Genomic DNA, 24,065 nt, shown 5'->3' on the forward strand with positions numbered 1-24,065 from the left:
TGAAGGAAGACCCCAGGGTCAGATCATTTGAATTAAATCTTCCAAACATACATGGAGTAGATCTGTAGGTGCAGGGAGACTTAGTTTACCCATTAGACACCATAGCACAATGTGGCTGGGGCCTATGATCTTTTCAACTGGGTACAAAATTATCTGACATTTGCTTGAGGTGGAAAAAATGTAATGGTCCAAATAATAAATATTTTTAAATTCTATTAAGCATATTATGTCAACCAATCAACTGAAACACCACTTAACTCTTAAATAATTTTTAAAATTATATTTAATGTGTGATGCAGGTGTGAGGATACTTTAATATGTCTGATAGTATGTATATCATGCATAGACAATAAAAACCTTCAATAGGCCTTCTCTATACGTACATTTGCTCTTTCTCATTTACATTATCTATTCTGCGGAAAACAATATCTGTTTATTTCATTCGATAGACACAGGCTTGGAAATAATATGCATTAAATTAACCACAAAGTTAAAACAGTTGTTGAGTATAAGTTAAAAACTGGGCAGCAAAATACTATAACTGTCCAACCAGGCCCCAAAGAGTAGATAAGAACTTCACTTCTCACCTTATCTCTCCTAGGCTCTTGTCTCCAGGGTGCTGGGGGGAGATTAAGTGAGGATTTATAACCCTCTCCTTTCCTATTGAAAGCTCTACCCACTCAAAATATCAACCAACAGTCATTCCAGTTTGGGTCATACCTCTGGGGTTTCACTTTACATTCACTTTTTAAAAAATATTTGATAGCTCACTGAGCTAACTAAGTAAGAAGAAAGTAACATTCCACTGGCTCATTCAACAATTGTTTGCTGAATACCCTTTTCTGCCAGATATTGTTTTAGGATTTGGCTCTACAAAGGTGAGTATGACTGCATTTCTGCACCTATGGTGCTTACATTCTAGAGGAGGAAGACAGGCAGTACATAAATACATATTTTTAATGTAGTTTGTTCAAAATAATAGCAACAATGTATTGGATGATTATAACTTGTGTATGAGTTAATGTATGAAAGCAAAGTTACAAAGTATGGGAAGGGGCAATTAGAAGCACTCTGTTATGAGGTAGCTGCACTATTTGAGAAGTGATGTAGTGTTACTTGAAAGTGGTCAAGATTAGTTGTTCATATATATTGCAAATTCTAGGGCAACCACTAAAAATATGTTTCTAAAAAGTATACTTGATTTGCCAAGAGAGGAGAGAAAATGGAATCATATAAATAATATAACCATATGTGATGGTTAATACTGAGTGTCAACTTAATTGGATTGAAGGATGCAAAGTATTAATCCTAGGTGTACCTGTGAGGGTGTTATCAAAGGAGATTAACATTTGAGTCAGTGAGCTGGGAAAGCCAGACCCACCCTTAATCTGGTGGACACCATCTAATCAGCTGCCAGCACAGCTAGAATATAAAGCAGGCAGAAAAATGTGAAATGACCAGACTAGCCTAGCCTCCCAGCCTACATCTTTCTCCCACACGAGGTGCTTCCTGCCCTCAGACATCAGACTCCAAGTTCTTCAGTTTTGGTGCTCACACTGGCTCTTCTTGCTCCTCAGCTTGCAGATGGCCTATTGTGGGACCTTGAGATCATGTGAGTTAATACTTAATAGTAACTAACCTTTATATATATATCCTATTAGTTCTGTCCCTGTAGGCTAATACATCATACAAATGGAAGAAAAAAAAGAAATAAAGGAGCAACAATAGGAAACAGCTACAAACATGGTAGGTATACATCCAACTACATCAATAATTACTTCAAGTGTGAATGGTCTTAAATACACCAATTAAAAGACAAAGACTATCATGAATAGATTAAAAAAAACAAGACTCAACTGTGCATATATAAGCAAGCCACTTCATATATAAAGACATAGATTGATTAAACAAATCATGCCAGAGGGTGCTGAGTGCTATGAAGAAAATAAAATAAGAGGATAAGAAAGAGGTATGAAGGGGCTGGACGCAGTGGCTCACTCCTGTAATCCCAGCACTTTGGGAGGCTGAGGCAGGTGGATCACTTGAGGTCAGGAGTTCAAGACCAGCCTGGCCAACATGGTGAAACCATGTCTTTACTAAAAATACAAAATTGGCTAGGCATGGGGGTGCATGCCTGTAATCCCAGTTACACGGGAGGCTGAGGCACAAGAATGGCTTGAACCTGAGAGGCGGAGGTTGCAGTGAGCCAAGATTGCACCACTGCACTCCAGTTTGGGTGACAGAGTGAGACTCCATCTCAAAAAAAAAAAAAAAAAAAAAGAGAGAGAGAGAGGTATATGGGTATATGGGAGGTCGGGGCAGCAGTGCGGGGAAGCTCTGTAGATCTTATGGTCAGGAGAGGATTCCCTCACGTGGAGATGTTAGCACTAAAGGAATAAGACAGAGCCTGCCACGCAATGTTCTGAGGGTTGTTATTTGGGTTAAAGGCATAAAACGCACAATCAGCAATGAGGGAACATTAGTAAATACAAAATCCCCTGCTGGTTATTGTCTGTTGCAGCCCCTGTCCAGTGGGATTCACTTTCTGCTCTGTTCCGTCCCCCAGGGAGATTGGACGCTGCAGAACTGCCTCGGCCAGGTGAGGACAGGAAGAGAGTCAGAGTCAGGTATTCAATCTGCCAAAACCTCTCTGAAAGTGTGGCTTTTATTCTGGGTCCCTTGGCACTTCTTTTTTTTTTTTTTTTGAAATGGAGTTTTGCTCTTGTTGCCCAGGCTGGAGTGCAATGGTGCGATTTCAGCTCACTGCAACCTCCACCTCCCAGGTTCAAGTGATTCTCCTGCCTCAGTCTCCCAAGTAGCTAGGATTACAGGCGTGCGCCACCACACTCGGCTAATTTTTTTATTTTTAGTAGAGATGAGGTTTCTCCATGTTGGTCGGGCTGGTCTCAAACTCCTGACCTCAGATGATCCGCCCACCTCAGCCTCCCAAAGTGCTGTGATTACAGGCATGAGCACCTGAGCCCGGCCAGGTCCCTTGGCACTTCTGTCCTAGATACCAGAGTCCCACACTGTCCATTTTTCCTCTTTTGTCCCTGACACTGAAGCCTCTGCAACTGCCCCATTTAGGCATGGCTGTGCACTTTAACCCCGTTGGTTCACCTGTCGTGGCTTTTACTCAGTGAGCCTCTTGTCTTCCTCCTGCTCTTTCTTGCACCCTGTCTCACTCATGCTGACTTTGGGTTTAGCCTTGAACACTCAGCATGTTGATATTTTTTGAGGATAAACAATCCTGTCTCTGACTTCCGACTCTATTACCAAAGTCTGGTAACTCGTGAAAATTGTGGGGGGTAATGGTGGTGGTGGTGGTGGTTGGAGGTTTGAGACTAAAGGGTGGGAGCCTGCACCAAAAAAGGAAATTATGAAACTGGGGTGATGCCACCTGAGGCAGAACGGGACAGGAGGGGGCTGGTTTCCAACATGGGAAGTGAATTGCACAATTTAAGGTCATGCAACTATGAACACGAGAAACATGGGAACTTCTTGTTGGAGAGAGCCTCGTCTCTTGTTTTTATTTTCTCTAATCCTTTACTTCAATGCAAAAGCCAACCTTCCTCCCTGTTTTTTTCCTAAAAGAACCAGATTCAGGGGCCCCCTTGTGTCTAAGAGAATTAAAACCCAAAAGCAAGTACTTGCAAAATGGCTTAAGGTCTATATAGACAGCCCTTGATTAAAATTATCAGGCAGTGGCACTGGGTAGTAAAAATAGCAACACAGTAATATAAACTAGCCCAAATTTGCTGCCATCCCACAAAACTCAGTACAGTTTGAGTGTCCCTTATCCGAAATGCTTGGGACCAGAAGTGTTTCTGACTTTAGAACTTTTTTGGACTTTAGAATATTTGCATTATACTTACTGGCTGAGTATCCCAAACCAAAAAATCCCAAATCCAAAATGCTCCGAGGAAGATTTCCTTTGAGCGCCATGTCAGCACTCAGTTTCGGATTTTAAAGCATTCTGAATTTCTGAGCATTTCGGATTTCAGATTTGGGTTGCTCCACCTGTATTACAGACCCCTGAGGATTGTCAAGTCAACTGTCTGGTTCCCAGGTATAAATTAGTCTCTAAATGTGTGTAAAATGTTTATCTTCCCTGAAGAGTTCAGAGGGAAGTTTGAGGGGAACCACCCTTAGGTTGCATGATTCATTCAAAGGACTCACAGAACTCACTGAAAGCTGTGATACCCACGGCAATGGTTTATTACAGGGAAAGGATACAGATGAAAACCAGTCAAGGGAAGAGGTGTGTGGGGCAGCGTCCAGGAGGGATCCAAACACGGGCTTCCAGAGGTCCTCCTGTGGAGCCATGGGCAGCGTTCACTCCTTTTGGCAACACTGTGTGTCAATACCCATGGAGTATTGTCAACTGGGGAAGTTTACCTGAGCCTTGGAACCTAGGTTTTTTATTGGGGGGGGGGGGTCCATCAGGTAAGCATGGCTGACTGCCCAAGAGGTGATCTGTTTTCACTCTCTCCAGAGTTGAGCTGATACCATGTGACCCAGAGCTCTCACTCAGTATCGCATTGCTGGTGTGACTCAAAGCTCTCACCCTACATCACATTGTTACTAGCTGACTGGCCCAAGACCCCCAGGCAAACAAAGACACTCCTGTCAGGCCTAGCATTCAAAGGACTTAAGAGACTGCCTTCCAGAAGCAAAGGCCAGACCTTTGGTGGGGCAAGGTGAAAGTCTTTACCACACACTTCTCATTTTCTTTTTTTGTTGTTGTCTACTGCACTCAGGGGCCTGGCCACGCTGGGCCTCTTTCTCAGCACAGCAGCCTAGGTCAGCACTGTTCCTCAGGCCTGCCTCAGGGCTGCACCTGCCACCAGGCCTTTGCTCTTGCAAGAATTTTAAATATCAGGGTGATAACAGAGTGCTCACATTGTTTAAATATGAAGGCAAATCACTGCCTTGATGTTTGCGATTTATTTTCCTGTAATGAAAACAATGGAAATTGTATTGATTACATCAGACAATGATCACCTCCCACTTGTCTTTTCTTCTTTTGTTTCCACTGAGCAAAAAATCCCTTCTGTCATGAGAGATAAATGAGTGAGACTCTCATCAAAAACTTGCGTTTCCTTGGTTTTAAAATTTCTGAGTAGTAGATACTCCAAAGAGCGGCAATTCTTTCCTTTTTAAAATTACTTCTGCTGTTTACATGTGTATCTTGCCCTACCCTATTGTGTCCAGAATTGGTGGGTTATTGGTCTCGCTGACTTCAAGAATGAAGCCGTGGACCCTCACGGTGAATGTTACAGTTCTTAAACATGGTGTGTCTGGAATTTGTTCTTCAGATGTTCAGATGTGTCTGCAGTTTCCTCCTTCTGGTGGGTATGTGGTCTCGCTGACTTCAGGAGTGAAACTGCAGACCTTCGTGGTGAGTTTCACAGCTCTTAAAGGCGGTATGGACCCAAAGAGTGAGCAGAAGTAAGATTTATTGTAAAGAGCAAAAGAACAAACCTTCCACAGCGTGGAAGGGGACTAGAGAGGGTTGCCACTGCTGGCTTGGGCAGCCTGCTTTTATTCCTTTATCTGACCCCACCCACAACCAGCTGATTGGTCCATTTTGACAGAGTGCTGATTGGTGCGTTTACAATCCTTTAGCTAGACACAGAGGCTAGACAGTAAAGTTCTCCAAGTCCCCACTAGATTAGCTAGATACGGGGTACTGATTGGTGTATTTACAAACCTTGAGCTAGACACACAGGGTGCTGATTGGTGCATTTACAATCCCTGAGCTAGACACAGAGTGCTGATTGGTGCATTTACAATCCTTTAGCTAGACACAGAGTGCTAGACAGAAAAGTTCTACAAGTCCCCACTAGATTAGCTAGACACAGAGCACTGATTGGTGCATTTATAAACCTTGAGCTAGACACAGGGTGCTGATTGGTGTGTTTACAAACCTTGAGCTAGACAGAGTGCTGATTGGTGTATTTACAATCCTTTAGCTAGACATAAAGGTTCTCCAAGTCCTCACCAGATTAGCTAGACACACAGTGCTAATTGGTGCATCCACAAACCCTGAGCTAGACAGAGTGCTGATTAGTGCATATATAATCCTCCGGCTAGACATAAAAGTTCTCCAAGTCCCCACCTGACTCAGGAGCCCAGCTGGCTTCACCTAGTGGATCCCACACCAGGGCCACCTGCAGACTGCCCGTCAGTCCAGCGCAGCACGCCTGCACTCCTCAGCCCTTGGGTGGTCGATGGGACCAGGTGCCACGGAATAGGGGGCGGTGCCCGTCAGGGAGGCTCCAGCCGCGTGGGAGCCCACCACAGGGGGCTTGGGCATGGCAGGCTGCAGGTCCCCAGCCCTGACCCACTGGGAGGCGGCTGAGGCCAGGTGAGAATTCGAGTGGGGCACCAGCGGGCCTGCAGTGCTGGGGGACCTGGCGCACCCTCACAGCTGCTGGCCTGGGTGTTAAGCCCCTCACTGCCCTGGGTTGGCGGTGCCGGTCGGCCAGCCGCTCCAAGTGCTGCGCCAGCTGAGCCCGCTAAGGCTGAACTCGCACTGGCCTGTGAGAGCCGCCTGCAGCCCCAGTTCCCACCCTTGCCTCTCCCTCCACAGCTCCCAGCAAGCAGAGGGAGCTGGCTCTGGCCTTGGCCAGCCCAGAGAGGGGCTCCCACAGTGCAGTGGTGGGCTAAAGGTCTCCTCAAGGTTGCCAGAGTGGACGCTGAGGCGGAGGAGGCGCTGAGAGCGAGGGCTACTAGCACGTTGTCACCTCTCACTATGCTGAATTCTTCTAAAGCAGGGGCTTTCTTCTACGATTCTGCCTCCTGGCAGTCTGCCTGGCATGTAATAGGTGCTTGATTAGTACTTTTTTTTTCTTTTTGAGATAGGGTCTCATTCTGTCACCCAGGCAGGAGTGCAGTGGCGTGATCTCAGCTCACTGCAGCCTCCGCCTCCCAGGTTCAAGCAATTCTCCCACCTCAGGCTGTCAAGTAGCTGAGATTACAGGGGTGCGCCACCATTCCTGGCTACTTTTTGCAGTTTTAGTAGAGATGAGGTTTCACCATTTTGGCCAGGCCGGTCTCAAACTCCTGACCTCAGGTGATCTACCCACCTTGGCCCCCTAAAGTGCTGGGATTACAGGCGTGAGTCACTGTGTCCAGTTGAGGCTTGATGAGTATTTGAGACGTGAATCAACGCCTGTTTAACAGCAGCATTATATTAACAGACCATACTTTTAGTTCTGAAATGCAAAAATTTAGAAGCCTACAAATAACCATTTGGGTAGTAAGAAGATAAAAATAATATATATTTGCATTTTCTTATACATGTGTCAAATGTAACTGGAAGGGTACACAAATAGTAACTGCGTTTGCCTGTGAGAAGCAGGACTTGGTTGTGGGGAAGCAGGGTTGAAAAGACTTCCAAGACTGTAGACCCTTTTATACTTTTTTGATTTTTGAACAGTGCAAATGTATTCTTTATTTGAAAAAAATTAAAAAATTCTAGCAACAAGGCAATGAGCAATGACTCATAAATTCTTTATTTTGGCTAATACTGATTGCATTCATTACTACCATTTTATTTATTACAGTTCAGATGAGAGTCATTCACTAGACATTTGGTTGTTATTAAACACTAAAAATTAGGCAAAGACTGGAGGGGATAAGGATAAGAGAACAGGATAAGGAGAGCAGAAACACACTCAGGAGAGAACAAGAGATCCTGCCCATTCTCATTATGAGGATGAACTGGCTACAGGACATTAGTAGCCTGATCAGATCTAACTTAAATACCAGCCTCGCCAAAAAAGTTTTCCAAAAAAGATCCCCTAACAATTATTTACTAGACAAAAAACCTTGATATTTCTAGAAAGAGATGATCTCTTTGACACAAAAGACCAAACTTAGGACCCAATGTAATACATAGCACCATGACAGAGCTGGGATCCATTAAGACATGACTGTGGACAGAACCATCTCTAGGAACACGCTCTCACTCACAGATGGATGTGTTGTTTTACGGCTTAAAGATGTTGTAGACGGTTCTCACATAAATTTCATCAGGGGGAGGCTTCTTCTTGCTGCCAGGTTCAAGGAATCTCTTAATTGTAGGGATATTACTTAGTTTCACTGTGTACTCCTGAAAAAGGAAAACCCAAAAGTTTAAGGCTAACAAAAAAGGTATTAGTTACTACGAAGATATGGTTATGCAAAATGGCCCATCAAAATTTGTTCAATAAATACTTGTTGAAAGGTTCCAAGCAGAACTGAAATCTAGCATTTGTTTAGCAGGGATGTCCAATCTTTTGGCTTCACTGGGCCACACATAAAATACACTAACACTAACGGTAGCTAATGAGCTGGAAAAAAAAATCCCAAAATATCTCATAATGTTTTAAGGAAGTTTATGAATTTATGTTGGGCCACATTCAAGGTTGTCCTGAGCCACATGTAGCCCATGGGCCGTGGGTTGGACAAGGCTGGGTTAAGATCTGATCTCTATGCTTATTTACAATCACTGTCATCAATCACCCGTATCAAGATCGGAGTTTAGGCAAATCTCCAGGTTCACAAAAAGAACTCTACAGCAATGGCAAAAGTAAAAACATACTCAAAATAGAATTATGACACTTAAGGTGAAAAAAAAGGAAGGGGAAAACTCATTGAAAACACCTCCAGTGTATTTTTCTGTATTGTTTTTTAATGCTAGTCAATTTGAAGCAGTGGGAGTGGGGAAGGAACAAAGAAATCTGTAACTTGTTGTGATCAATAAGCTGTAAACACCACTCGGACTAACCACCTGAAGTGCACTGATCTGCTGGGAGAAAATGCATGAGCCACTTAAGTAAAGGTGCTTTAAAAAGTCACCAGACGGTACAATTTATATTTTAAGATTCAGCTTCTTCAGAGTTTTTACTCCTATCAGTAAATGAATCCTCTTTCTGGCTATGTTCAGGAAATCGCCAGTTGCATTTTTTCATAGCCTCTGGCCCAGATACCAAATATTTATGTAAACTGGAATAGAAGAAAAAAAAATTATATTTTTCATTCATAGAATCAAATCTTACCAATTCTCAGTAACTGAGAAGAAAAGCCCATTTTATCTAGTGAAAAATCTGAACTATATGAAGAAGCATATGCTCATCATATATAATTATTCTAATAAAACCTTTTAAAGCTATTTAAATAAAACCATTTATTGGCCGGGCTAAGCCTGTAATCCCAGCACTTTGGGAGGCCGAGGCGGGCGGATCACAAGGTCAGGAGATCGAGACCACAGTGAAACCCCGTCTCTACTAAATACAAAAAATTAGCCGGGCGCCTGTAGTCCCAGCTACTCAGGAGGCTGAGGCAGGAGAATGGCGGGAACCCGGGAGGCGGAGCTTGCAGTGAGCCGAGATCGCGCCACTGCACTCCAGCCTGGGCAACAGCGTGAGACTCCGTCTCAAAAAAAAAAAAAAAAAAAAAAAAAAAAAAAAAAAAAAAAAAAACCATTTATTTAAAAGTGAAGAGGTTGTTTTAAATAGCTACTATTTATTAATTGCCTATTATGTGCAAGACACAGCCTTAATTAAGCACACACATACATACATATGCCACTAATATTAACAAAAACCCTAATAATTATGCCAATTAATTATATATAAATATGACAATTTTCTCTTTTCATTATGTACTTGTGTTATCTGATTTTAAATATCATATCAAAATTTAGAAGCTTGATCCAAATGATGTATTGTTTCAAGATTTATGTGGGGTTCATAGTTATCATGTATAGTAAAACTTTTGTGACTTTTAAAATCCATTAATCAACACAGGAATAACCCTTTAAATTCAACACCGATCTGGTGTCCAATTCTGAAGATTTAAATATTGATCCTCAATCTGATCAGAGATTAAAACTGTATTTACACAGATAATGCCTTGGGGTTTAAAAAGGGGTTGTTATCATAGTATCATCAATGTAAAATACCAATAGATCCTGGTGCTACAGTTTACCAAGAAACCTTGATCTCTATCATTTACCCTAGACTTTTTAGATATTTTGTGTCTATTCAGTGAAAAGTTCTTTACTGCCTGTGAGGTATGTGTGCATGTGTACACAGCATGTATATATATGCATGCCTGGAAAGATTTCACCTTTTTTTTTTTTTTTTTTTTTGAGACACAGTTTTGCTCTGTCACCCAGGCTGGAGTGCAGTGGCATTATCCCGGCTCACTGCAACCTCTGCCTCCCCGGTTCAAGCGATTCTCCTGCCTCAGCCCCCGAGTAGCTGGGATTACAGGCACGCACCACCATGCTCAGCTAATTGTTTTATTTTTAGTAGAGATGGGGTTTCACCATGTTGGCAGGCTGGTCTTGAGCTCCTGACCTCAAGTGATCCACCTGCCTTGGCCTCCCAAAGTGCTGGGATTACAGGTGTGAGCCACCACGCCCAGCCTAGATTTCACATTTAATAAGTTTAGCATTCTACCTACTTCTGGGTTCAGCATCTCACCTATTTAGGGCCATAGGTACTTCTAGTACTTCTAAATGTGTTTTTCAGAAACCACACAGTCTAGTGGAAAGAGTACAGACTTAGATCCCAGACTCCTCTGTGGCTCCCAACTCAGTCATCCACAGTCTTGCAACTTTATGCAGAATGTAATGTTTCCAAATCTGTAATTTTCATCTGTAAAACGGAGATAGTGAAGCCCATCTCCTAGGGTTATTGGGGTGGGGTTGAGGGGCCAGATGAGCAAATGCATGTTAAGTGCCTAGCAGACTGACTGGAACGCAGCTGGCTCTCAATAAGTTGCAGATCCCTTCCTCTGATTTCCCTTCTCTGCTAAACAAATAACTCTTTTAACAGTGCAAAAGAATACTTCAGGTGAAAAGTATCCTAAGTCAGTTCTGAATGAATAAAATCAAATTAAGGAAAGCTGATCTCTGTGTCTGCAAGAGTAAATGAAAAAAAAAAAAAAAAAAAAAAAAACTATATAAACTATAACATCATAAATGATATGGTGGTTTATTGCCTTGAAGATTTTTATTCTCATTTTCTGGGTGTATTTATTGAACCGGTGGTAACTGCCCTCATTAGTACATCAAAATATTTAACAAACTTGGCAAAAAATGGTTTTAAGTATGTGTGTTACTCTTCGGGGAGTCAGTGTATCTCTCTTGGCTTTTGATAACTTGGTCAAACATACAGCAATATGGTCCGTATCTGCACTGTATCGGGGATTGGCAAAGTTTTTCTATAAAGGACCAGTCAGCAAAACTTTTAAGTTCTGCAGGCCATATGGTCTCTATCAGATCTACTCAACTCTGCTGTAGAAGCACAAAAGCAAACTTGACATTGTGTAAATGAGCGGGCATGGCTTTGTACCAATGAAATTTATGAATACATTTTGAATTTCATATCATTTTTATGTGTCATGAAACATTATTCCACAGATTTTTTTCAACAATTTAAAAATGTAAAAACTATTCTTAACTCACAAAAACAGGTGGCAGGCCAGGTTTGGCCCAGGGGTTACAGTCTGCACATTAGACTTGGAGATAAAAGGCTAAGGTTCTAGACAAAACTCAAGCATCCACTGGCTAAGCCAGCTTGGCGGCTGATTTCTTTATCCTGGGTCTCTACTCCCTCAAGTGAATACTGAGGTCACTAAATGTTTTTTTAAAAAGGCCCTTCTCTCCTTTAAAGTTCTAAGATCAATCCTGCCAGAATAACCCTGAGGGATAATTTGAACCACACAAGTCTTTCCTTAGAATTCTCAGGAGAATGGTAGGAACCCTTTGGGGTGATGTTTAGGGTGCTATCATCTTTCATTTGCTCTCAGAGCTCAGGCTTACAATTTCCTAACTTGAGACCATACTGTTTCTGAGAAAGGGGGTCATAGCCTGATGAATGAGACTGTTTTGATGTTTATCTTGCCCACTATCCCATCAGTAGATATATGTGAGTGTGAGAGCACCTCACCTCTATGGTTATTTCTATGGAAAGTCCCCAGTGGCAAACTCTCTGTGTATGGAGTTTTTTCCAGGAGTGCAGTGATGGAACAAAATTAAGATGAAAATTTCTGAGCTGGGTGTGCTGGCACATGCCTATAGTGCCCCCTACTCAGGAGACTGAGGTGGGAGGATCTCTTGAGCCCAGGAGTTCAAGACCATTCTGGGCAACACAGTAAGATCCCATCTAAAAAAAAAAAAAAAAGAAATCTTTACACATCAATGATCTTTCAACTTGAAGGATTTAAGGACCAGAAAAACAACTTCGGGTCCTTACTTTCATTTCATTTGCCAAATTAGAATCTTAAAAATATTACACATACACACACACACACACACACACACACACACACACACACTCCCCCAAAGCCAACCAAACAATAGGCACTGAAGGGAGGCCTGAGAGTTCTAGGACAATCTTCTAACACATAGTTTTATTTACCTGGAGGAAAGGAAATGCAGACAGGATATTAGGAATTTTCTCTTCTAGAGCTAAAATGGTTTGGAGTAAAATCACATCTGCAAGGCTCAGCTGATTACCAACAAGAAAGTTTTGTCCGTGACCCCTTAAAATCTGTAAGGAAATGGTGTGCATCAGTCATAATATTCCACATAGAGAGACTGATGAGGCTATTGAATCAGTGCAGTAACTGAGAAGAGGTGAAATTATGACCTTGTCATTTCATGCTTTCATAAATAACATCAAGTAAGAGAACATGCCCTATCTCTGACAGAGAGAGCAAGAGAGAGTGGGGGAGAGAGAGAGAGAGAAAGTACAAAAAAGGCATGGAAATGAAAGCATCCTTAAATATCTGCTGTGGATCTGAATGAGACATTGAAGTGGGGAAGGGAAAATTCCTTATTTCTGGATTTAGCATCTGGTGTTTTGAAAGGATGCATCTACTCCAAAAATGTATCTACAGAAATGCATGCAGGAGGCTTGGGGAAGGGCGGGGTGATTTAAGAAATCTAAGTGATAGATCATCTTTAAGGGGCCCACTCTTACTTCCCAGTTCTGTTGCTAGAACATCAAGACGTGTAGTAATAAACTCAACCCAATTAAAAATTAGGCTTCCTCTTACATGTCCCAAAACAGAGAAAATTAAAAGCTTGAGTTCATCTTGACTCCCGTTCTGAGGGTAACATACAAGTGTGGGGCTTTATAAGAATAGATTGTGATTAGGGACAGGCAAGGAGCAGTGGTAGCAACGGGGAGATCCCCTTCACAGGGAACTCTTGGATGCCCATGGGTGTCTGCATGTGCACAAATGTGTGTGTGACAGGAATTCTGAACGCAATTCCAGGTCAAATATAGCTGCTGGAGTCAGAGTGGCATAGTACAATGTATCCTGAATTTGTAGTCAGAGGCCAGAGTTTCAACCCTGCTCTCCGTTTTCTGGCCATGTTACCTTGGACAGGTCCACTGAATCTCTCCATGACTTCATTATGTGTAAAAGGGACAACAGTTCTCACCTCATAGGCGTGTTGCAAGAAACCCTGACACAGTCTGGGCCCTTGGGACCTAAGAATGAGCAGTGACCCTTTGCCAAAGCACCATGTCCTCTGTGCCCTTTCCAGACCACATTTCTGCATTATCCTATTTTACATTCACAAAGTGCCTGTGGGAAAGATACCATAAAACCTAGCTACAGAAACCCCAGAAAATACCTCTCCTTTTTCCTAAATCTAGTTCCACAAAGATGGTCAGAGGAAGCTTGCCAGATAGGCCTTCCCATATTTTCACATCCTCTTATTTAGTGTTTGCACTGAAACACTAAAAATACTCCTCCCAGTTCAGGAATAAAGAATTGGAAGCTCAGAAAAGCAGATATAACAAGAAGAGAAAAACAACAAAACCAAAAACAAAAAGAGCAAAGGGAAGACAAATAAAATGGAAATGTTCTTCTCCTCATATCAAATTATCAGGGAGGATGTCAGCTATGAGATAGCTGTTCAACAACTGTTTGTTGAATGAATGAATGAGGCAGTTTCTGTTTTCTTTATCTTCTGAAGTTCCTGCTGTATCCACACAAGGTGGGAACTTGGTGAATGCAAGGAACAATAAGGGACACAGGCAGGGAGCCCATACTTTTTCTAGACTCCTGAATCATGTGGTCCTAGCAGAGTCTGAGGGGCTCTAAGACACCAGCTTTGTGCTGTGGCTACTATTAGCTCTTAGGAGTCCATTAGCTCTTAGGTTAGTCCAACTGGGCTCAGTTTTAAAATGCTTGGACAGAAAAGGGTGTTTGTGGCAGCTTCTTTGTGGTTTGGTTACTCTGTGTACACAGGCATCTCTGCCACCTACCTTTTCAAACACAGGAAAGTATCTAATTATAGCCTTCTGGGCCATGTTAACCACTTCCTTTTGTTGATCATCTGGTTTTAAGAAAGGATGCATGATAAGCAGTTCCAGCAGATCCAGCGTCCCCTCCACATACATGTCAATCCTTAAAACAAAAGAGCAGTTGTCTCAGTTTCTCCTCTCTTTGAAGCCATTGGTTTCCACAACTAAGAATTCAGAGTGCTTTTTTTTTTTTTTTTTTTTTTAAGATGCTGGCAACTTAAGTCCCTAGCAGCATTTACCTATACCTGTCTCTTAAGAGCAAAGAGATAAGGTCAATTCTAGTTGTAACTCACAAAAATCTGTCACAGATCAGACAGCTTGAGAGTCACGAGTGCTTTCTTCCTGGCATCCTACTCCTCCACCTTCACCCCAGCATCTGTGTTTTGGTCTCTTAGTATGGGTCAAAGTTCATCTTCATGAAAGTAGTGAATACCATTTATTGAGTGCTTAGAGTGTACCAGGCATGGTGCTAAACACTCTCCATTCATTATCTCATTAAATCACATGACACTATGAGAAATGTACTATTCTTATACCCACGTTGCCCAGGGTCATACATCTAAGGGGTGCAAGGACCAGGCTTTGAATTCAAATTCTAATCTAATGGTCTCTAATGGTCACTCTCCCAGGCCTTGAACATCACAGCAGCTCCTCATTCCTAATACTTAACAATAGTGAATGTGTAAGAAAGGTAAAAAGCAGTATCAAAGCATTTAAAAATGTTGAAATCTGAAACAATGACACCCTAGATATAGTATTCAACATCTGAATCCAATTATTTTCTTTTGTTTTACTCAGACTCTCTCTACTGAAGTTCCAACTGGTCTTCGTGACCTTCTTGGGTTTTTGCTCCCTGATCTCATAACTATGTAAGACATAAAGTAAATGTGGTGTGCTGCAGAGGACTGCTAATCAGCTAAGGCATCAGTAAGCTGACAAGTGACAACACTTGAGAGGGGCCACAGTACAGGGTTCTCTCCTTGAGGTCCTTGCCAAAGAGATTGTGCTTGTCTGCTATGTAGTGGAGAATGCTTCGGGTCTGTACCAACTTCATCCCGTCAATTTCAACCATAGGCACTTGTTGAAACAGCAGGTGGTTACCTGAGAATGGAAGCCCAGAGTTAGAAGTGATCTCTTCTTCTCTGTCCCCCAACCCCTAAAAAATGCTCTGTTGAATGAAAAGAAATGTGGAATCATGGCCTTAGGAAATAGTGTAAAGCTTCCAGATGACAGATAACTTTAACTTCATTCAGGAGAGCAGATTTAGCCACAAAAGAAACCTGAAGGGGTCAGGCACGGTGGCTCAAGCCTGTAATCCCAGCACTTTGGGAGGCCGAGGCAGGTGGATCATGAGGTCAGGAGTTCGAGACCAGCCTGGCCAATATCATGAAACCCCGCCTCTATTAAAAATAAAAAAATTAGCCGGGTGTGGTAGCTGATGCCTGTTATCCCAGCTACTTGGGAGGTTGAGGCAGGAGAATTGCTTGAACCCAGGAGGCGGAGGTTGCAATGAGCCGAGATCATGCCATTGTACTCCAGCCTGGGCGAAAGATCAAGACTCTGTCTCGGGGAAAAAAAAAAAAAAAAAAAAAAAAAAGAAGCCTGAAAACTAGCATTGTTATAAACGTTCCCTTTTCATTTTCACCCCAGGAAAAATACCTATCCACAGTGATAAGGGATTAAGGGGAATGTAGTGAAGATATTTCTTCAGTGCTACACAGGCCAATACAGCAGTCAAAGCTACATGCAACTATATAAATCTAAATTTAAATTAATTACAATTTTTAAAACTTAAAATTCAGTTCCTCAGTTGCACTAGACATATTTCATGTACTCAACAGTCACACGTGCCTAGTGGCTACCATATTGGACAGTGCAGAATACAATGTTTCCTTCACTGTAGAATGTTCTGCTGGACAGCACTGTTTTTAGAGAATCTGATCATGAAACCTAAGTAACTAGCTGAGACTCATGTATACTCTTTGGCTCATGTATACTCTGTGGCTACTCTGTAGCCACAGAACAGATTGTTTACTACCAAGTTCGCTGTCACTAGTTAAAAAAACAACCCATTGTTTTCTTTAACAAACTGAATCCAACACTTTCCACATACCAAACCCTGGGGAGAGATGCCTGTATAGGGTACAGCTTGGCCCTTGAGGGTTTGGGCATTCTGAACGGGTGAGGGTAGAGGGGAAAGGAGTACTTAGCACATGCCTAGTGGCTTCCAGCCACCGTCGCACACAAAAGGTGGCCTTACAGCCCTGGAGTGCTGGTACCATACAAGGGAGCCTCCAGCTGGGCCTGAGGACCCTGCTGTTGGCTGGGAGGGAGGCTGCTCACAGGTTGATGGGTGCATTCTTTATGGGTCTACTGGTGGCTCCTGCTATAATGGATGGGCAAGGAGGGAGCAGGGCTGACCAGGAATTAAAGGTGAAGGGAGGGGCAGTTCGTCGATTTCGCTTCTGTGTGGTATTCACTTCAGAAAGTATCCCCATTGGGGGTATTTATTTGCATACTTCAAACAGGCCAGGATGCCTCAGATAGTATGAAGGAAGTAGGGAAAGATGAGAAGGAGGGAAAGGGCAAGGGAGAGAAAGAAAGGGGGAGGAGGAGATTAGAGGGGAGAGAGGGGAGAAGAAAGGGATGGAGGAGAGCTGTTCACTTGGGTGGGGAAGGAACTACTCACCCCCTTCAGCCAGCTTTTATGGAACTATTGAATAAGAAGTGATTTCCTGGCAATTTCAACTATTTATTCCCTCTTGCTTTTTTTGGTTTTAGGATACTGTTCTGAATGTTCAGTGTCATTGAATATTCTTGCCCTTCCACATAAACAGCAGTTCTTAAAGGAAAATCAGTATTAGAGGCAGTTGTTTCATTTTCATACTCACCATCCTGCAACTTGTGTAACTGTTCTTTTGTTTCCAGAAATTCTTCATCAAACTAAATTTTAAAAAAAGAAATGTATACATACATAGTGGAATATTATTCAGCCATTAAAAAGCAAAATCCTGTCATTTTCAGCAACACGGACAGAAACAGAGGTCATTACGTTAAGTGAAATAAGCCAGACACAGGAAGACAAAGACTGAATGTTCTGATTCATATGTGGGAGCTAAAAAGGTGGATCTCATGGAAATAGAAAGTTATTGGTGCTTACTAGAGGCTGGGAAGTGTAGAGAGGAAGAGGATGTGAAAAGAGGTTGGTTAATGATACATAAATACAGCTAGACAGAAGAAATAAGATCTAGTGTTCAATAATATGGTAGGCTATACTTAACAATAATGTATTACACAGTTCAAAATGGCTAGAAGAATTGGAATGTTCCACCATAAAGGAAAGATAAATGTTTGAGGTGGGTAATGGACATCCTAATTACCCTGATTTGATCACTACACATGATATGCATGTATCAAAATATCAAATGTATCCCCCAAATATGTACATTGTGTATCAATTTTTTAAAAAGATATCCTCACCCTCCAAAAGGAGGTAAACATCATAGAGACTCAGGACTAAAAATACCAAGTTAAACAGTCTTAAGAAGCAGAGAGAAAGAGCAGACTTAGCATCCACATCTTGGTTTCTAAATATCACTGCCCCCTAAAAGGAACTAGGGCTCCTATAAAAGAAGGTTGATTTTGTTATGCCAAAGCAAGGAAGTGCTCAAAGGTGAAACAGAAAGGCATGGAGGGCCCTGTGAGGGGAATTCCCTACCAAATTTGGGAAAATTTAAGCATCAAAAAGAATGATGTCAATTATGGATTATAACATACAACAAAATATCTATGTCCATAAATGATGATGCTAAAAAAAAAAGGTAAGGAGAAGAAAAAGCTCTTTTTTACAGAAGACTTAATTAAGTTACTTAATTATGATAAAGGGAAAGTATCAATTTACAATGGAGAGATCGGGAGATCTCTCACCCTCGGTCTAACCAAACAATCAAACTTGGCTCCCCAGTGGAGAACACTCTGACATCCTAAGCCTTCTGTTGTAACACAGTGAGAAAGGCACAGTCACACCTGCTAAAACAGTACCAAAAATATTTACCCTGAATCTACGCGAAAGGTGAAAATCAGGTATATTCAGGATGTGGGACCTTACAAACATAATGGCCTGGACTTCTCAAGAGTCGAGGGCATGGAAAAAAAGTCGGGTCCTGTTGATGAAAATCAACTAAAGATACTTAACAACCAAATTGGAAGTAGATCTCGGAGGAGAGGAAACTGTTATAACTGCTAAACAGATGTGTAACAGTTAGACATTTGGGGGAAAATAGGGAAAATCTGAATATGGATTGCATATTAGATGTTGTGAAGGCAGCGTTAATTTTCTTGGTGGTGACAATGGTATTGTGGTTATTAGGACAATTATTTATTTTGCCTTGGTGTCAGAGGCGTGTGAACCAGAGCAACTTCATCTTGAATAGGAGCCGGGTAAAATGAGGCTGAGGCCTACTGGGGGCTGCATTCCCAGATGGTTAAGGCATTGTAAGCCACTGGATGAGACAGGAGGTCAGCACAAGATACAGGTCATAAAGACCTTGCTGATAAAACAGGTTGCATTAAAAAAGCCAGCTAAATCCCACCAAAACCAAGATAGTGATGAACGTGACCTCTGGTCGTCCTCATTGCCACACTCCCACCAGCACCATGGCAGTTTACAAAGGCCATGGCAATGTCAGGAAGTTACCCTATATGATCTAGAAAGGGGGGAGGCATGAATAAATCACCCCATTGTTTAGCATATTATCAAGAAATAACTATCAAAATGGGAAACCAGCAGCCCTTGGGGCTGCTCTATGGAGTAGCCATTCTTTTATTCCTTTACTTTCCTAATAAACTTGCTTTTGCTTTGCACTGCAGACTCGCTCGAAATTCTTTCTTGTGCGAGATCCAAGAACCCTCGCTTGGGGTCTGGATCAGGACCGCTTTCCTGTAACCCTGGGAGGAAGACACATGCTGATGTCTGCAACTACTTTGAAACAATTCAGAAAAAAAAAGGAAAGGAGAAAGCAAATTAGTAAAATGTTAAGAATTGGTGAATTTAGTTGAAAAACATTCAACCTGGAGGGGTGGGGGAGAATCAGGATCATAGGGTGGAGGCTTGGCTTCTGCTGCTTGCCAGGGTGGGTGCTCATGGTGTGAGGAAAGGAGACTCAGTGCTCCCAGAGGATCTTCATCTAATGCTCATGAACAGTATCCTTGGGGCAACAATGCTCGAAGCCTAGATGGTCAGATGTGGTGCAGGCAGTACTCCTGGATCAATTGACAATGTCTCTCAGATAGATTCAGTTGAGGAATTTGTCCCTGGATATTTGTACTACGACACACTAAAATCAAAAGTTAAAACATCATATTAGTTAACAGAAAGGGTTATTTATTTATTTTTTTCTTAGAGGTCTGTCACCCAGGCTGGAGTGCAGTGGCTCAATCACAGGTCACTGCAGCCTCAAACTCCTGGGCTCAAGGGATCCTGCCACCCTCAGCCTCCCAAGAAGCTGAGATTATAGGCTCAAGCCACCACATTTGGCTCAGAAAGTTTATAGGATATATGCAGGGACAAGGTGCTCAACTGATGCTCCTACTTAATGGTAGAAATGGTGTACATCTCCCACGTCTCAATGGGGATTTGCCTGGGTTTTAAGGGGTCTTCAGGCAAATAAAGTTCCAAGCATGGAAGAAACAACCAACATACAGCAATGTCAATGATGACTCAAATTAAGTGACTGACCAACATTGAGGACTCCCTGAATTAGAACAGGCTGTTTTTCAGTAGGTTTTAGTGACCTAGTTACCCAGATGTGTGTGCTTCAACTTTAGGTTCAACTCAATCATGGGATATTGAGAATCATGGACTTGTCTGGTGGCTGCCAGCTGGTCCCTCCTGACTGTCTCAGATCTATGTGAGCACAAACTTAACTGGCAAAGAGATGGGGAGGGGCGCCCTCTCCACCACCTTGTAAACCATGTGGTTGCCCTGGGAGAGAGACCAATGCAGCTTCCTCCACTCTGGTCTGAGGAGTGGGCTCATTACTCTACCAGATCAGCCTGTTCCTGTCACAGATTGGACTGGGGTAGGTGGGTCAGATAACTCATGTTCTTTTTTTGTTTAACTTATTTAAGGTTGGGTTTTTATTACTGTAACCAAAAATGTTGACTCATAGGTGAGTAGGAGGGGCAGGGTAGAATGAAGAAAGAGAGAAGATTTGACAAAGGGTTATATCCATTCAAAACCTATGAAATGAACCAAGAATTACAAACTCAGAAGCCTATGGGGGTTAGACATATGACAGACACGAGTGAAGTCGGGCAGGTTCAGGTCCTGGGACCTTGAATGTTTTTCACTTTCCTCTTAATAGTTAGCAAATACACCCTGAGACAAGAGGGCGAGGTGGGGCAGTCCTTATTCAGATCCAACAATTGCTGCCCTGTGAAAATAAGGACTCAGGATCACCACATCTTCCAATTTCTAAAGACAAGTCAGAAATCAGAATTTGCATATGAACATAATGTCAACTCATTTAGAAAATTGTAAAACACCATGTGGCAAGTTATCATATGCAAAAAATGAAAACAAAAAACAAACACGAAACCCATAACCCAACAACTCACATTTGCCATCTTTGGAGGTTGCTAGGGTAACAACACATTATTGTGAAAATTTATAATCAAGCATTTACCTTGCCTTTCCTATATGAAGCACATTTTAAAGTAACTGAGTTTTAAAGTTTATGACTTAAACATAACATTTTTACACATTTTAAAGTTAATGAGTGACGAGTACTGTCTTAGAAGAGAATCACAGTTCATAAACTTAGGTGAAATGATGGAAATGAAAAGAATTGCCATTTTGTAAACCCTAACAGGGATGATGATCAATAGCTGCTAAAACCACAAGTTGAAAAGAAACTGGGAGAAACTATAATGTGTGGATTGGGGTTGACATCACAGGAACACACCGAAGAAGCTCGGCATCACTGAAAACGAGACAACCAGACACCAGACAGCCCCTGACATGGTACAAGAGAAGTGTGTTCACAGTATCTCCTCTGACATAGTCTGGCAGGAAAAAAAATAAAATAAAGAGAAAGAAAAAAGGAGCCTGAAGTGATCATGCCTCTGGGTCCAGCTAGTAATTTATGGGAAGTACAGAAAATAGAGGAGCATGTTCAAATAAGGGTAGCCTCACTTTACTATGTTACCTCAAGGCAACACCTGGAGGGTAAGTAAACCAAATCCAGAATAGGGAAAATTTTACAGGGTAGTTTCTTCCACAAACAAATGGCACTAGAAACAAACGTAGACATCTAGCACCCAGATCTTGACGTTAATACCTTTTCTTTTCTTTTTTTTTTCTTTTTTATTTGTGACCGAGTCTGGTTCTGCAGTCCAGGCTGCAGTGCAATGGCGTGATCTTGGTTCACTGCAACCTCCGCCTCCCAGTTCAACCGATTCTCCCGCTTCAGCCTCCTGAGTAGCTGGGAGGACAGGCGCGCGCCATCACACCTGGCTAGTTTTTGTATTTTGGGGAGACACGGGGTTTCACCATGTTGGTCAGGCTGGTCTCGAACTCCTGACCTCATGATCTGCCCACCTCGAACTCCCAAAGTGCTGGGATTATAGGTGTGAGCCACCGTGCCAGCCTGTTAATACCATTTTTCTATCTAAGAAATTCCTGATTCTAGGGCTAGGGCAGGGAAAATATTAATACAAGATGAGCACAGAGCATTTTATAGTGTCAAAAAGTGCTGAGAACAAAAAAGAGGCCAATGTGAAATAAAAAAAGGTAAACCTGAAAGAGCACCGTGGCCAAAGCTGAAACAATTTAGGCAATTTAGGTCATTGGACTATAATCTAAAGTATAAAATCAATATGCAAGCAAGATACCAAGGCTGCCAGTTTGAAGCCACTGAAGAAAACACGAAATTTACCCTAAGAATGCATAATAAGAGCTCAGAGTAACTGACAATTTCCAGGTACATTTCCTTTCTTCTTATTAATATATATTCATTGGTGCTAGATCAGAAGCCAATAATTAAGTAACAGTCAAAAGGAAAATAGAATTCCACCAACTACATTCTAATGATAAAGAAAAGTCCCTTCAGGAATGGAATCTGATTCAGTGAAGCATGCCTGTGATTTTGGTGGACGAGAACGAGACCTGAATGGTGCTTCAAAACCTATTTTTCTTTCAAAGGTCTCAAAAACTGTATAACAAATCTGTGAAGAAACAGCACATAAGGTACCTCGACTCCGGCGGCGGCTAAAACCCATCTCACGGACTCCATCCGGCCTCTTCCGTTGGGATAGTGGAGCTTGGGCCTTGCTGCCATGATAGCTTTTCAGGCTTTCTGAAAAACAAATGCAGCAGCTCCTCGCACACCAATAGTTCCAATTTCGCGTCTTCAACCCAGTGCTCAGGGGCGAAATGAATATTCAGGATGTTGGCACGGGAAACTGTTCTTTATTTTTGTTTTTGCATTTTCCCTCACTCAAGAAAAAACATACCACCATTTTAAAACATGGACAAAAAAAAACCTTGGCTTTTATATGATTTCTATTTATGACTTCTTATCCTGGATCTTGGGAAGCTGGGGCCATTTGTTGTAAAAACATATGTGCTAGCAGTACGGGATTTCACAAATTCAGAACATTATATATTTTGACCTTGAGAATCTCAGATTTTCCAGATTCAGCTTGGGGATAGGGGGTGGCAAGCGTTGAAGAGGGTCGCGAAGGAAAATTGCACAGCCACAGGAACCTCTTCAAGTATTCATGCTTTTACATACATCATATTTTATTATCACGGCAACTGGAAGGTGAACAGGCCGAGTACTACTATTGTCTGCAAAATGTGCATCCATCGTCACGCATGCGGGGGCTGCCCCCCGGGTCCCACGTGTCCCCCACCCCTACTGGGAGATGAGCCCCCGGCCTTGTAAAATGAGCCGGGGCCAGGGTTTGGCCATCTGAGACTGCACTCTCCCATGCTCAGCTTCCCCGCTCAGCCCACGCAGGGGCGTAGCGGCCGCCCCACCAGGCCCTGGGGACCATCCAGGCCCACCTTCCACCAATGCATTCAGACTCCGCAGAAGGGGTTAAAAAAAAATACGCACACTCCAAAAAGGACCCCAGCTCCAGCCAACAGGCCCACCTCTGCCCAGACTGGAGATGGAGGGCAAAGGACAAGAGGGAGAAAAAAGAAGGACTGAATTGGGGGGATGAAGGAAGAATGTGAGAGTGAGACTCGGAAAAAAAGAAGAGAGAAAGGGCGGGGAAGGGGGTGACCGCAGGAGGGAGACAGACCTGGAGTCCGCTCGGAGACCTGGAGCCGCACAAAGCGCAAGGCCAGCAGTCCGCGGCTAGGCGAGACCAGCAGGCGGCTCTAGCGCGCGGGAGCTGGGCGAGGCTCCGGAACGACCTCACCAATAGAGACTGCAGTATTTAGCATGCCCCACCCATCTGCAAGGCATTCTGGATAGTGTCAAAACAGCCCGAAATCAAGTACGTTTCTCTCAAACTTTAGCATTTGGGGAATAAATGATATTTGCTATGCTGGTTAAATTTGATTTTAGTTAAAATTACCTGCTGAAGCTCTAGTGCGATAAATAACTTGACCTAACTGTAAAGTTAGAACTTCCTTCAGGTTTATATAGCTTGTGCGCCGCAACGAAGTCTCGGATGTGAGGGCGATCTGGCTGCGACATCTGTCACCCCATTGATCGCCAGGGTTGATTC

The 24,065-nt window shown here is 42.6% G+C and overlaps 1 protein-coding gene across 1 annotated transcript in view; it reads right to left on the bottom strand.

The window, feature by feature from the left end:
* Positions 1-7,502: 7,502 nt before the first annotated feature.
* Positions 7,503-24,065, bottom strand: part of LOC126953691 (glutathione S-transferase A4) — a 277,827-nt gene continuing 261,264 nt past the window's right edge. Inside the window, exons 2-8 of the mRNA XM_050789285.1 lie at positions 23,634-23,691; positions 22,574-22,678; positions 17,213-17,264; positions 15,290-15,422; positions 14,283-14,424; positions 12,420-12,551; positions 7,503-8,119 (exon numbers count right to left, since the gene is read on the bottom strand). Of these exons, the coding sequence (XP_050645242.1) occupies positions 7,997-8,119; positions 12,420-12,551; positions 14,283-14,424; positions 15,290-15,422; positions 17,213-17,264; positions 22,574-22,660 (669 nt within the window). The 5' untranslated portion in view covers positions 22,661-22,678; positions 23,634-23,691 and the 3' untranslated portion in view covers positions 7,503-7,996. The remainder of the gene's footprint in view (positions 8,120-12,419; positions 12,552-14,282; positions 14,425-15,289; positions 15,423-17,212; positions 17,265-22,573; positions 22,679-23,633; positions 23,692-24,065) is intronic.

Source organism: Macaca thibetana, chromosome 4 (assembly GCF_024542745.1).
Source record: "Macaca thibetana thibetana isolate TM-01 chromosome 4, ASM2454274v1, whole genome shotgun sequence".
Taxonomy (NCBI): domain Eukaryota; kingdom Metazoa; phylum Chordata; class Mammalia; order Primates; family Cercopithecidae; genus Macaca; species Macaca thibetana.